General features: G+C 52.2%; 1 protein-coding gene across 1 annotated transcript in view; it reads right to left on the reverse strand.

Annotated features, from left to right (window-relative positions):
• The window catches only part of LOC143956842 (uncharacterized), a 112,644-nt gene that overhangs the window by 12,683 nt on the left and 85,349 nt on the right, over positions 1 to 14,612 (reverse strand). The window contains exon 3 of the mRNA XM_077467015.1: positions 13,424 to 13,505. Within this exon, the coding sequence (XP_077323141.1) occupies positions 13,424 to 13,505 (82 nt within the window). The remainder of the gene's footprint in view (positions 1 to 13,423; positions 13,506 to 14,612) is intronic.

Raw genomic sequence — 14,612 nt, forward strand, 5'->3', positions numbered from 1 at the left:
GTCAGCGCTGTATGTCACGGTGCTGCTGTCAGCGCTGTATGTCACGGAGCTGCTGTCAGCGCTGTATGTCACGGAGCTGCTGTCAGCGCTGTATGTCACGGAGCTGCTGTCAGCGCTGTATGTCACGGAGCTGCTGTCAGCGCTGTATGTCACGGAGCTGCTGTCAGCGCTGTATGTCACGGAGCTGCTGTCAGTGCTGTATGTCACGGAGCTGCTGTCAGCGCTGTATGTCACGGAGCTGCTGTCAGCGCTGTATGTCACGGAGCTGCTGTCAGCGCTGTATGTCACGGTGCTGCTGTCAGCGCTGTATGTCACGGAGCTGCTGTCAGCGCTGTATGTCACGGAGCTGCTGTCAGTGCTGTATGTCACGGAGCTGCTGTCAGCGCTGTATGTCACGGAGCTGCTGTCAGCGCTGTATGTCACGGAGCTGCTGTCAGCGCTGTATGTCACGGTGCTGATGTCAGTGCTCTGTATTACGGTGCTGCTGTCAGTGCTCTGTATCTCCTGCACCCTCTTGTTTGCCTACCCTGGTCCCTGACCTTCCCTCTCCTCCATTGCCTTCATTAGCTCCATAGTCCTGAATTGTCAGAACAATTTCCCAAATAAAAAAAAAATGCTTGTAGTTATCGATCCCAAATTCACCTCATACATGTATTATGCTATTGTCCAGGTGGTGGGACTACGTGCTACCCCCTAATAATTACCCCGTGGCCGCAAATTCGACCTAAAGGTTTGCGAAATTCGCCTCCCATTGAAGTCAATGGAGCCCGCGGCGAACGGTCGTTTTCGCGAACGTTTGTGTCCGTTCGCGTTTCGCGTTCGCGAAACGTCCCGTCGGAAGTTCGTCCATCACTAGTGGCAGCATTCCCGGCAATGGTGGCAGCATTCCCGGCAATGGTGGCAGCATTCCCGGCAATGGTGGCAGCATTCCCGGCAATGGTGGCAGCATTCCCGGCAATGGTGGCAGCATTCCCGGCAATGGTGGCAGCATTCCCGGCAATGGTGAGTGAATTCCTGGCATTGGCGGGTGAAATCCCTGGCAATGGTGGGTGAAATTCCTGGCAATGGTGGGTGAAATTCCTGGCAATGGTGGGTGAATCCCTGGTAATGGTGGCTGCATTCCCGGCAATGGTGAGTGAATTCCCTGGCAATGGTGGGTGAACTCCCTGGCAATGGTGGGTGAACTCCCTGGCAATGGTGGGTGAACTCCCTGGCAATGGTGGGTGAACTCCCTGGCAATGGTGGGTGAACTCCCTGGCAATGGTGGGTGAACTCCCTGGCAATGGTGGGTGAACTCCCTGGCAATGGTGGGTGAACTCCCTGGCAATGGTGGGCACTGCATTCCTAGCAATGGTGAGCGCTGCATTCCTAGCAATTGTGGGTCTGCAGATAGACACTGACCCTTGTTTTGCTTCACAGTTCTTTATTTAAAATTTTAAGTTTTTTTTTCCTGAAGCTTCCCTCTTAAAGTGAAGGTGCGTGTTATACGCCAATAAATATGGTGTATCCAAATAATACACTTGAGTTCATCTATTCACCACACACAGCCACAAAGGCAAGAGAATTCTTGTTGGGCCGTGTATTAGTGCTCGGATGGACACGCTTAGACCGAATTTTAATGGTTCAAAGAATGTCAGGCAAAATGGTCGGCCCTCGCGCATGTTCAGCTCATCAAATCTGGCCCTCTTTGAAAAAAGTTTGGACATCCCTGATCTAAAGGAATACTACAGATCTGGAAATTAGTGGGTTGCACAGAAATGATTTGGGTGTTGCGGGTCAGAAGTCACAAAATGTTCCTTCATGGGTGTCCGCAGAACTTTTTCCCAGGGGGGGCATCATTTTAAGGACACTCATGCTCCGCCCCTTTTCGATAATCTCATGGAAATACATATGTGTTATATAACAGATAATTCATCTTCACTTTGTATTCGGAAGTTACTCAGGCGGCTCTGTACCAGGCCCATATAGCCTAGAGAATGTACATCTTTTTACATTGCAATACATATTTTGATCTCATACTCTGAGGCCGCGTACACACGGGCGGACTGTTCGCCCAAATCAAGTTGACAAACAGTCCGTTCAAAATTTGCATGAGCGGACTTGACCACACACGACGAACGAACAGTCCGCTGAAAACTTGCGCGATGACGTGAACGGCACGTACGACGGGACGAGAAATTCAGCGTCCGATACACTGCAATGCAACCTTCGCCGTGTAAATTCTTTCTGGGCATGCGCGAGACTTAGTTTGCCGAACAAGCCTACACACGAGCGGACTGTCCGCTCAAATCAAGTTTCAGCGGACTGTCTTACGGAAATTCCGAAAAACTTTGTTCGTCAGACTGTCCGCTGAAACTGTCCGCTGAAGCCCACACACGAGCGGACTGTCCGCTGAAACACTGTTCAGCGGACAAAGTTGGAGGAACAGTCCGCCCGTGTGTACGCGGCCTCACTGTATAGGCTGTTTTCATCAAGATAAAAATATGGCCACAACAGATGTATTGCAATGTAAAAAGATGTACATTCTCTAAGCTATATGGGCATGGTACCCAGCCACCTGAGTAACCTTGCGGACGCCCATGCTTTCAAAAACCAACCCTGGAAAAAATTTCATACCAGCCTCACAGCATTATTATACCAGCCCAACAGCATAACGTCATTATTTTCTTGTTCATGAAAGGGAAAAACCATACATTTTAAAGCATATTTGATGAAGAGAGTATTATATATAGATATGAAATCACATAGGGCTTATATTATATATATATTCAAATTCCAGTTAACAGTGGTAAGTGATCATCAACAGGGACCCCAGGAACTCAGAACATGGGGGGGGGGCACCTTATGCAGAAAGAATACTCTAAGGTAAGGGGGGTGGGTTACTAACATAAGGAGGAAACCCTTTATATCAGTGCCCCTTACATTATCGTATTCACTCCCCCCTTACATCAGTGACCCCCCCCCCCCCCCCCCCGACTGGCCTGGCGGTGCTTTCACTGACCTCCTCTCAGGTGCACTGTGCAGTGCTCAGACAGTCGTCTCCAGCTTGGTGGCTCTGGTTTTATCCTATAGTCTCCTGTCTACAGCCCACACAGGTCTGACTTCTCCCATGACCCCCATCCCAGAGGCGCTCCCACACTTGACTCCTCCAGACTCCCTCAGAGACTGCAGACATGCTACAGGAGATGGTCAGAGACTGCAGACTTGATGCAAGAGCTCAATGCAGCCTCACCAGTGCCCATCAAATGCAGCCTCACTGTGCCCACCAATTGCAGCCTCACTGTGCCCACCAAATGCAGCCTCACTGTGCCCACCAAATGCAGCCTCACTGTGCCCACCAAATGCAGCCTCACTGTGCCCACCAAATGCAACCCCTCCTGTGCCCCATGTCCCAGTCTGCAGTCCCTGTCTGTGGGAAGGTGTGTTGATGCTTGGTACGGTATCTTGCATGCCAGCAGGATATCCATGATGGGCAGCAGCAGGCAGGGTCTGTTCTCATTTTGGATGGGGATTGTGCTCCTTCCAGAGGATTTGTCTGCTGTGAGATGGAGTGGTCCCTGGCCACCTGCACCTTCAGCCGTCCTCATTTTCCAGCCCCAGTCAGCCTGTCCTCTGGTCCTGGAGAAGTGGAGAGCACTGGGTGGGAGTTCGAGAGAAGGGGGAGCGTACTAGAGAGTAGAGAGTACTGGTGGGGTTGGAGAACACATGGGTGGGGGCAAAGAGCGAGGGGGAGTGGAGATCACAGGGGTGGGGAGCAGAGAGCGCTGGGGGAACTTGAGAGCACTGGGGGGGCCAATAAGAACAGGGGTAGAGAGCACGGTAGGCTGAGAGCACTGGGGGGGCTAAGAGTGTGGGGCAGTAAAGAGCACTGGGGGGGGCAGAAAAACAGGGGTGGAGAGCACGGGGCGTGAGAGTACTGGGGGGGTACAAAGAGCAGGGAGGAGTGGAGAGCACCAGTGGGGGCCAGAAAGAACAGGGGTGGAAAGCACGGGTGACTGGAGAGCACTATGGGGGGTGGAGAGCACTGGTAGGGTTTGAGAGCACATGGGTGGGGGCAAAATGCAGGGGTGGAGAGCACAGGGGGGGGGAGTGGAGAGCACGGGGGGGGGGGGAGTGGAGAGCACAGGGGGGGGGAGTGGAGAGCACAGGGGGGGGGAGTGGAGAGCACAGGGGGGGGGGGGGGAGTGGAGAGCACAGGGGGGGGGGGGGAGTGGAGAGCACAGGGGGGGGGGGGGGAGTGGAGAGCACAGGGGGGGGGGGGGAGTGGAGAGCACAGGGGGGGGGGGGGGAGTGGAGAGCACAGGGGGGGGGGAGTGGAGAGCACAGGGGGGGGGAGAGTGGAGAGCACAGGGGGGGGGGAGAGTGGAGAGCACAGGGGGGGGAGAGTGGAGAGCACAGGGGGGGGAGAGTGGAGAGCACAGGGGGGGGAGAGTGGAGAGCACAGGGGGGGGAGAGTGGAGAGCACAGGGGGGGGGAAAGAACAGAGCACAGGGGGGGAAAGAACAGAGCACAGGGGGGGAAAGAACAGAGCACAGGGGGGGAAAGAACAGAGCACAGGGGGGGAAAGAACAGAGCACAGGGGGGGAAAGAACAGAGCACAGGGGGGGAAAGAACAGAGCACAGGGGGGGAGCACGGGGGGTTGAGCACTGGAGGGAGTGGAGAGCATTGGGGGGGAAAGAACAGGGGGGAGAGCACTGGGGGGAGAACAGGGGGGAGAGCACTGGGGGGAGAACAGGGGGGAGAGCACTGGGGGGAGAACAGGGGGGAGAGCACTGGGGAGGAGAACGGTGGGAGAGCACGGAGGGGAGAGGACAGCACTGTGGGGGAACAGGGGGGAGAGCACAAGGGGGGAGAGCACTGGGATGGTGGCTAGAGAAGGATGGGGAGAGCTGGAGAGCAGGGGGGGCAGCAAGAGCAGGGGAGGAGAAAACTGTGGGGGGGGGGCAGGAGAGTGTGGTGGTGGAGGAGAGCACGGGGGGGGCAGGAGAGTGGTGCGGTGAAGAGCACTGGGGGAGCAGAAAAACAGGGGTGGAGAGCACCAGTGGGGGCCAGAAAGAACAGGGGTGGAAAGCACTGGGGACTGGAGAGCACTATGGGGGGTAGAGAGCACTGGTAGGGTTGGAGAGCACATGGGTGGGGGCAGAATGCAGGGGGAGTGGAGAGTACAGGGGTGGGGAGTGGAGAGTACAGGGGTGGGGAGTGGAGAGTACAGGGGTGGGGAGTGGAGAGTACAGGGGTGGGGAGTGGAGAGTACAGGGGTGGGGAGTGGAGAGTACAGGGGTGGGGAGTGGAGAGTACAGGGGTGGGGAGCACTGGGGGGAGGGCTGGAGAGCACCAGGGGGGCAGAAAGAACAGGGTTGGGGAGAATGGGGGGCTGGAGAGCAATGGGGTGGGGGCTGGAGAGTGATGGGGAGAGCTGAAGAGCACTGGGGGGGGGAGAGCACTGGAGGGAGTGGAGAGCACTGGGGGGGAAGAACAGGGGGGAGCACGGAGGGGAGAGGACAGCACTGTGAGGGGGGGAGAACGGGGGGGAGCACTGGGGGGAGTGGAGAGAACTGGGGGGGAACAGGGGGGGAGAGCACTGGGGGGGACGGGGGGGAGCACTGGGATGGTGGCTAGAGAAGGATGGGGAGAGCTGGAGAGCAGGGGGGCAGCAAGAACAGGGGAGGAGAAAACTGTGAGGGGAGCAGGAGAGTGTGATGGTGGAGGAGAGAGGGGGGGAAGGGAGCACAAGGTGAACTGGGGACAGTAAAATAAGTTGGATAGGAGAATCGGCAGGGGGCTCCCTGCAACCCCCCCCTCGATCCTCCTATCCAGGCACTGTGGCACACAGGGCGGGCTGTACCTGCAGCATCTCCTTCTCTTGATCACCGCGCTGGATGGCTCTGTGTTCGGTGGCCGCTCTGTAACACGGCCCCACCCCCCCAGACCGGCTCGTGTGATTGGGGGAACGTTGATTCTCTTTACTATCACACGAGCTGGTCTGAGGGAGCGGGACTGTGTTAGAGCGGCCGCCGAACACAGCCATCCAGCGCTCTGATCCATAGGAGAGGGTGGAGGATGTAGCCCCCAGCGGACAAAAAAATGAAAAAAAAAAGTGAAAAAAATGCAGCATGGCGGGGGCTACGGCCGACACCTTGGGGATTCCAGGGGGGGGGCACTTGACCCCCCTTGCTGCGGACACCCATGTGTTCCTTCCTGTTCTGAGAAGATGTATTGTAGTACGGGGAGCAGATCCCATCCAGCTTCCCCCCTAAACTCTATTATGTGTTATGTCAGTGAGGAGGTTGTTTACACTCTGTATGTATTAACACAACACTAGATCAGAGCAGTGGAGTCGCTAGGGGGTGGCTTCTGGGGCTATAGCCCCGAACCTGGGACCCATCTCTCATCGCTGCCCTGCATCATCGCTGTTCTGCTCTCACTGTGCAGCTGGGGGCAGCAGAGAGATTACTGTACATCATCTCACTGGCCGCCCTCTCTCTGGGGACCCCGATATAAGGGGGTGCTCTCTGGGGACTCTGATGTAATGAGGGGCTCTCAGTGGACCCTGATGTAAGGGGGGAGGCTCTCTGGGGACCCTGATGTAATAATATGTATAATATAATATATACTAGGGTTGTCCCTTTACCGATACTAGTATCGGTATAGACATCAAGCATTTGCACGAGTACTTGTACTGGCACAGATGCTCCCGATGATTGATCTGATACCTGGGAGAGTCAGAGGCTGCGCGCAACTGGAAGTCAGCAGGCGGAGTCAGTGGGTGGAGAGGGTGGAGCAGAGACCGAGTCCTCAGCAGTGGAACTAGGTAAGCTGGCAGGGGCGCAGGGCATTTTCCATCAGGATCGGTGACCAGAGCCATCATCTTGGTACACCTTGCCAAAGTAAGCCAGCTGCGGACATCTTGTTACACCCAGCTCATATAGTTTGGGCTGATTATAAACAAGATGTCCGCTGCTGCTTACTGCCGCTGAACAGACTGCATGACACAGCAGGAGACACCTGTTTTTGGTTATCAAAGGTACAGCTGCAGATGGGCACAATGTGGCTTCAGATGGGCACTGATGATACAGGTGGGCACTGATGATACAGGTGGGCATTGTTTACCTAGTAGCTGCTGCATTTCCCACCCTAGGCTTACTCGAGTCAGTACGTTTTCCCAGTTTTTTGTGGTAAAATTAGGTGCCTCGGCTTACATTCGGGTCGGCTTATACTAGAGTATATACGGTACCTCCCGGCTACATTTATACACTTATCCCAGTGTTTAACCACTTTCAGACCGGACCATTTTGCTGGTCAAAGACCAGACCACTTTTTGCGATTCGGCACTGCGTCGCTTTAACTGACAATTGCGCGGTCGTGCGACGTGGCTCCCAAACAAAATTGCCGTCCTTTTTTTCCCACAAATAGAGCTTTCTTTTGGTGGTATTTGATCACCTCTGCGTTTTATTTTTTTTTTGCACTATAAACAAAAATAGAGCGACAATTTTGAAAAAAAAACACATTATTTTTTTACTTTTTGTTATAATAAATATCCCCCAAAAATATATAAAAAAACATTTTTTTCCCTCAGTTTAGGCCAATACGTATTCTTCTACATGTTTTTGGTAAAAAAAAAAAAAAAAAATCGCAATAAGCGATTATTGATTGGTTTGCGCAAAAGTTATAGCGTTTACAAAATAGGGATAGTTTTATAGCATTTTTATTAATTTTTTATTATTAATTTTTTTACTAGTAATGGCGGCGATCAGCGATTTTTATTGTGACTGCGACATTGTGGGGGACCCATCGGACATTTTTGACACATTTTTGGGACCAATGTCATTTATACAGTAATCAGTGCTATATAAATGCAGTGATTCCTGTGTAAATGACACTGGCAGTGAAGGGGTTAACCAGTGGGTGGCAGTGTAGGGGTTAAGTGTTCCTAGGGGTGTGTTGGGCTTTCATTTAGTGAACACTGATCTCTGCTCCAATCACATGGAGCAGAGATCAGCGTCACTAGTTGCTAGGCAGAATGGAGAAATGCTGTTTACAACGGCATTTCTTCATTTGGCCGCTCCGTGAGACGATCGCGGGGATGCCCGCGGCGATCGAGTCCGCGGGTCCCGTGACTGGACTCACGGAGGTCCCGACCAGCGCGGGAGCGCGCCGCCGGCGGCGCGCTCCCGACGGCAGGGCGGCAAATTTAAAGGGACGTAAATGTACGCCCATTTGCCTGCCCGTGCCATTCTGTCGACGTACATCGTTGTGCGCTGGTCGGCAAGTGGTTAAAGTGGAAGTAAACCCATCGATTTAAACAGTTAAAAAAAAAAAAAAAAAAATGCATGCCGGGAATGCCAACTGCACATTGGCTGTGCTCTCAGCCAAACTATCAAACCATCCAATGGCTGGTGTCATAACAAATCACATGTGCAGCACCATAGCAGTTGAAGATTAAACAGAGGAAAAGATGGCAGCTTCCTTGGCTGCAAACGATAGGGGAGTTTACTTCCACTTTAACTAATACCTGAAAAGCTTTGGCATAAAAACATTTGTCAGTACACCTGAACCATCCTAGGACAGCCGGCTTCATTACCTCATCAGTGCTAAAATGCTGATTCGTCTTTTGTGCAATTTCACAAGTTATACGTTGATTTCCGAATAATGTGTAAGGTAAAGTCTATAGGATGGGAAAATCAGTTTGTAAATGGATAGAAAACTGGCAAAAAGACCAAATTCAGAGAGTAGCGGTTACTGATTTTTACTCTGAATGGTCTAAGGTTATCAGTGGTTTCATTGTTATTAGTTGGGTACCCCAAGGTTCAGTGTTGGGACCTTTACTCTAACCACTTGCCTCCCGGCCTATAGCAGATCGACGGGCGGGCCATGCTCCTGTTATCCTGACTGGGCATAATATGACATCCAGCAGGATAATATTCTTGCGCACGCCCATGGGGGCCCGTGCTGACTGGAGGTGCCGTGTGTCAGTCTGACACACCGCATCTCCGATCATGTGGTAAGGAGCCTCGGACAGAGGCTTACCATGTGATCAGCTGTGACCAATCACAGCTGATCATCACATGAACCAGGAAGTGCCAGTAAACGGCATTCCTCGGTTCGCATTGACATGGAGAGGAGGCTCTCCCTGTCGGGGGGGGGGGGGGTCTGTGCACAGCCCCCATCAGAGGTGCACATCAGCTGCCAGCCAGTACCCCATCAATAACATCTGTCAGTGGCAAAGTGCCAATCAGTGACCAGCAGTAACAACTGTCAGTACCTCAGTGCTGCCCATCAGTGCAATCTATTAGTGTGCATCAGTGTTGCCTGTCAGTGCCCATCAGTGCTGCATATCAGTGCCGCCTATCGGGGGCCCATCAGTGCTGCATATCACTGCATATCAGTGCTGCCTATCAGTGCCCATCAATTCTACATATCAGTGCCTCCTCATCCATGACTATCAATTCTACATATCAGTGCCTCCTCATCCATGCCCATCAATTCTACATATCAGTGCCTCCTCATCCATGCCCATCAATTCTACATATCAGTGCCTCCTCATCCGTGCCCATCAATTCTACATATCAGTGCCTCCTCATCCGTGCCCATCAATTCTACATATCAGTGCCTCCTCATCCGTGCCCATCAATTCTACATATCAGTGCCTCCTCATCCGTGCCCATCAATTCTACATATCAGTGCCTCCTCATCCGTGCCCATCAATTCTACATATCAGTGCCTCCTCATCCGTGCCCATCAATTCTACATATCAGTGCCTCATCCATGACTATCAATTCTACATATCAGTGTCGCCTCATCAGTGCCTGTCAGTGAAGGAGAAAACAACATTTTATGACAGAAACTAAGAAAAACTTATTTTTTTCAAAAAGAGTTTTTTTTAGTTTGTTTAGCAAACAATAAAAATGCAGAGGTGATCAAATACCCCCAAAAGAAAGCTCTATTTGTGGAAAGAAAATTATAAAGATTTTGTTTGGGTACAGTGTTGCATGGCCGCGCAATTGTCTTTCAAAGTGCGATAGCGCTGAAAGTTGACAATTGTCCAGGGCAGGAAGGGGCGAAAGTGCCCAGTATTGAAGTGGTTAATATCTTTGTAAATGATATAGGGTCTGGGATTTCAGGCTTTGCAGATGACACCGAGCTTTGCAGTGGAATAACGTCCTTACAGGATTTCTCCAACTTACAAGCCGACCTCAATGCTCTGTCTAATTGGGCAGATGGGTTTTAATGTTGATAAATGTAAACACTTACACTGCACTTGGGGGTATAAGAATATACACGCATCATACATACTAGGGGGAGTAAAACTGGGGGAATCAATGGTGGAGAAGGATCCGGGGATTTTGTTAGATCACAAGCTCAATAATAACATGCAACGCCAAGCTGGGGTTTCCAAAGTGAGCAAAGTCCTTTCTTGTATTAAGAGAGGCATGGACTCCAGAGAGATATCGTGTGTATGTGTCCCTCTGCAGCAGGGACTGGAGAGCTTATCAGGATAGAAGGAAAAATGAATGGGCAAAATGCCATCAAATTCTTGAGAAAAATCTGCTGCTCTCTGTTGGCAGAAAGTTATCAATATGAAGAAGGTTTACCTTCTAACATGACAATGAGCCAAAGCACACGGCAACAATAAGAACACAGTGGTTGGAGGAGAAGGCAGAGAATGTCCACCAAAAATCACACAGTGCTTGGAGGAGAAGGCAGAGAATGTTCAACAACGAGCACACAGTGCTTGGAGGAGAAGGCAGAGAATGTCCAACAATGAGCACACAGTGCTTGGAGGAGAAGGCAGAGAATGTCCAACAATGAGCACACAGTGCTTGGAGGAGAAGGCGGGGAATGTCCAACAACGAGCACACAGGGGTTGGAGGAGAAGGCGGGGAATGTCCAACAATGAGCACACAGTGCTTGGAGGAGAAGGCGGGGAATGTCCAACAACGAGCACACAGTGCTTGGAGGAGAAGGCGGGGAATGTCCAACAATGATCACACAGTGCTTGGAGGAGAAGGCGGGGAATGTCCAACAATGAGCACACAGTGCTTGGAGGAGAAGGCGGGGAATGTCCAACAACGAACACACAGTGCTTGGAGGAGAAGGCGGGGAATGTCCAACAATGAGCACACAGTGCTTGGAGGAGAAGGCGGGGAATGTCCAACAATGAGCACCAACAATGAGCACACAGTGCTTGGAGGAGAAGGCGGGGAATGTCCAACAATGAGCACACAGTGCTTGGAGGAGAAGGCGGGGAATGTCCAACAATGAGCACACAGTGCTTGGAGGAGAAGGCGGGGAATGTCCAACAATGAGCACACAGTGCTTGGAGGAGAAGGCAGTGAACACCCAACAGTGAGCACACAGTGGTTGGAGGAGAAGGCGGGGAATGTCCAACAATGAGCACACAGTGGTTGGAGGAGAAGGCAGGGAATGTCCAACAACGAGCACACAGTGGTTGGAGGAGAAGGCAGGGAATGTCCAACAACGAGCACACAGGGCTTGGAGCAGAAGGCGGGGAATGTCCAACAACGAACACAAAGTGGTTGGAGGAGAAGGCGGGGAATGTCCAAAAGTGAGCACAGTGGTTGGAGGAGAAGGCAGTGAACACCCAACAGTGAGCACACAGTGGTTGGAGGAGAAGGCAGTGAACACCCAACAATGAGCACACAGTGGTTGGAGGAGAAGGCAGAGAATGTCCAACAATGAGCACAAAGTGCTTGGAGGAGAAGGCAGAGAATGTCCAACAATGAGCACACAGTGCTTGGAGGAGAAGGCGGGGAATGTCCAACAACGAACAAACAGTGGTTGGAGGAGAAGGCAGGGAATGTCCAACAACAAACAAACAGTGGTTGGAGGAGAAGGCAGAGAATGTCCACCAATGAGCACACAGTGCTTGGAGGAGAAGGCAGAGAATGTCCAACAACGAGCACATAGTGGTTGGAGGAGAAGGCGGAGAATGTCCAACAATGAGCACACAGTGCTTGGAGCAGAAGGCGGGGAATGTCCAACAACGAGCACACAGTGCTTGGAGGAGAAGGCAGAGAATGTCCACCAATGAGCACACAGTGCTTGGAGGAGAAGGCGGGGAATGTCCAACAACGAGCACACAGTGCTTGGAGGAGAAGGCGGGGAATGTCCAACAACGAGCACACAGTGCTTGGAGGAGAAGGCGGGGAATGTCCAACAACGAGCACACAGTGCTTGGAGGAGAAGGCGGGGAATGTCCAACAACGAGCACACAGTGGTTGGAGGAGAAGTCAGGGAATGTCCAACAATGAGCACACAGGGGTTGGAGGAGAGGCGGGGAATGTCCAACAACGAGCACACAGTGGTTGGAGGAGAAGTCAGGGAATGTCCACCAATGAGAGTATAGTGGTTGGAGGAGAAGGTGAGGAATGTCCACCAATGAGCATATAGTGGTTGGAGGAGAAGGCGGGGAATGTCCAACAACGAGCACACAGTGGTTGGAGGAGAAGGCGGGAAATGTCCAACGAGCACACAGTGGTTGGAGGAGAAGTCAGGGAATGTCCACCAATGAGAGTATAGTGGTTGGAGGAGAAGGTGGGGAATGTCCACCAATCAGCACACAGTGGTTGGAGGAGAAGGTGAGGAATGTCCACCAATCAGCACATAGTGGTTGGAGGAGAAGGTGGGGAATGTCCACCAATCAGCACACAGTGGTTGGAGGAGAAGGTGGGGAATGTCCACCAATCAGCACAGTGGTTGGAGGAGAAAAAAGTGAATGTCCTTGCATGGCCTCGTGAGAGCCCAAACTTAATCCCCATTGAAAATCTGTGGAATTGTCACAACCAGCAACCTACCTTTACCAACCGCAGGGGTCCTCTGCACTCTTGTCGGTGTTCTGTGTAACTTTTGTGCCAGTATGGCGAGTAGGGTTGCCACCTTTTATTCAAGCCAAACCCGAACACTTTAGCAGCAGCATTTTGTTTTGTTTTTTTTTGGGGGGGGGGGTATACGCTATAAGGTAGCAAAAGACCTGGGACACTTTTGGTGGCCTGAAAGAGAGCAATGATGTGGCGCATAGCTCGCCGCAGCAAACAGTGCATGTGGCTGAATTGTTAGTGTTTTGCATGGAATGCAGGGCTCAGATATGTCCTGGGGATATGTCCTAGCAGAGGGGTGGGGAGAGTTAGATATGTGCTGGGGGGGGGGGGGGCAGTGGTGGTTGGTAGCTTCACTGCGCCCCATCAAATGCAGCCCCCGTGCCCCATCAAATGCAACCTCTGTGCGCATATGTGCTGGGGGGTGCTTTGTGAGAGAAGAGGGCCAGTGCAAGGGGGAGGGATGGGGGGGGGTAGGATATGTGCTGGGGGGTCCTATGGGAAGGAAGAGAGATAGTGCAGGGAGAGGTTGTCAGATTTCAAATCCAATCCACACTTCTAGCATATCTTCTAACTTTCTACAGACCTGATATCAGTAAGGCCCTGCTCCCCTCCTCCTCCTCCGGCAACCCTAATGGTGAGGCCTGTAGCACATGTCTGATGGCTTCCTCATATCAAAATAGAAGCACTGAAGTGCTTCCTGTTATAGACAGCAATTGCATCACTTCCACCACACCCTTCTGAGGTCATTTCCTGTTTAATCAGACGCTACATACAGATCGGCCAGTATAAATACAAGCCGGCACACTCTGCAGCAGACGGAGAGGATGAGCTCACAGAGCCTCTTTGCACCTCACTTCTTGTCAGAGGCACTGAGCTCAATGGACGGCTTGGAGCCTGCAGAGTATGACAGGCAGCACCGCCTGTCAAACTCGCCTATTGATTTCAATGGGGCCACTCTGCAACTGCAAGCCAAACTCAAAAACAAGGAGGTGGCAGGAGCACCTCATGAACGCCTGTCAGCTACTGCTATATCACTTGTTGAAAAGCAATCCACCACAGATTACTTTTCAGAGGGCAGTAAGCATTACTGCAAATGTGAAAGAAACTTGAAACACATCATTCATTTCACACTCTGCACCAACCAGATCACTTCCCACCAACCAGGTCATTCCCCACCAACCAGGTCACTCCTCACCATACAGCTCACTTCCCAGCAACCAGTCACTCCCCACCAACCAGGTCATTCCCCACCAACCAGGTCACTCTTGCTCCCCTTCTCTCTCTCTCTCTCTCATCTTCCCTCTCTCTCTCTTCTCATCATCCCTCCCTCCCTCTCTCTCTCTCTCCCTCCCTCCCTCTCTCTCTCTCACCCTCCCTCTCTCTCTCACCCTCCCTCTCTCTCTCATCCTCTCTCTCTCTCTCATCCTCTCTCTCTCTCTCTCTCTCTCATCCTCCGTCTCTCTCTCTCATCCTTTCTCTCTCATCCTCCCTCTCTCTCTCATCCTCTCCCTCTGTCTCTCTCTCTCTCTCATTCTCCCCGTCTGTCTCTCTCGTCCCCCACCCTCTCTCTCATCCTCCCCCCTCTCTCTCATCCTCCCCCTCTCTCTCTCACCCTCCCACTCTCATCCTCCATCTCTCTCTCTCTCTCTCTCATCCTCCCTCACCCTGTCTCATCCTCCCTTTTTCTCTCTCATCCTCCCTCTCCCTCTCTCATCCTCCCTCTCTCTCTCATCCTTCCTCTCTCATCCTCCCCTCTCTCTCTCATCCTTCTT

Source organism: Lithobates pipiens, unplaced genomic scaffold, assembly GCF_037356315.1.
Source record: "Lithobates pipiens isolate NorthernLeopardFrog02 unplaced genomic scaffold, aLitPip1_a1.2 Scaffold_44, whole genome shotgun sequence".
Classification (NCBI taxonomy): Eukaryota; Metazoa; Chordata; class Amphibia; order Anura; family Ranidae; genus Lithobates; species Lithobates pipiens.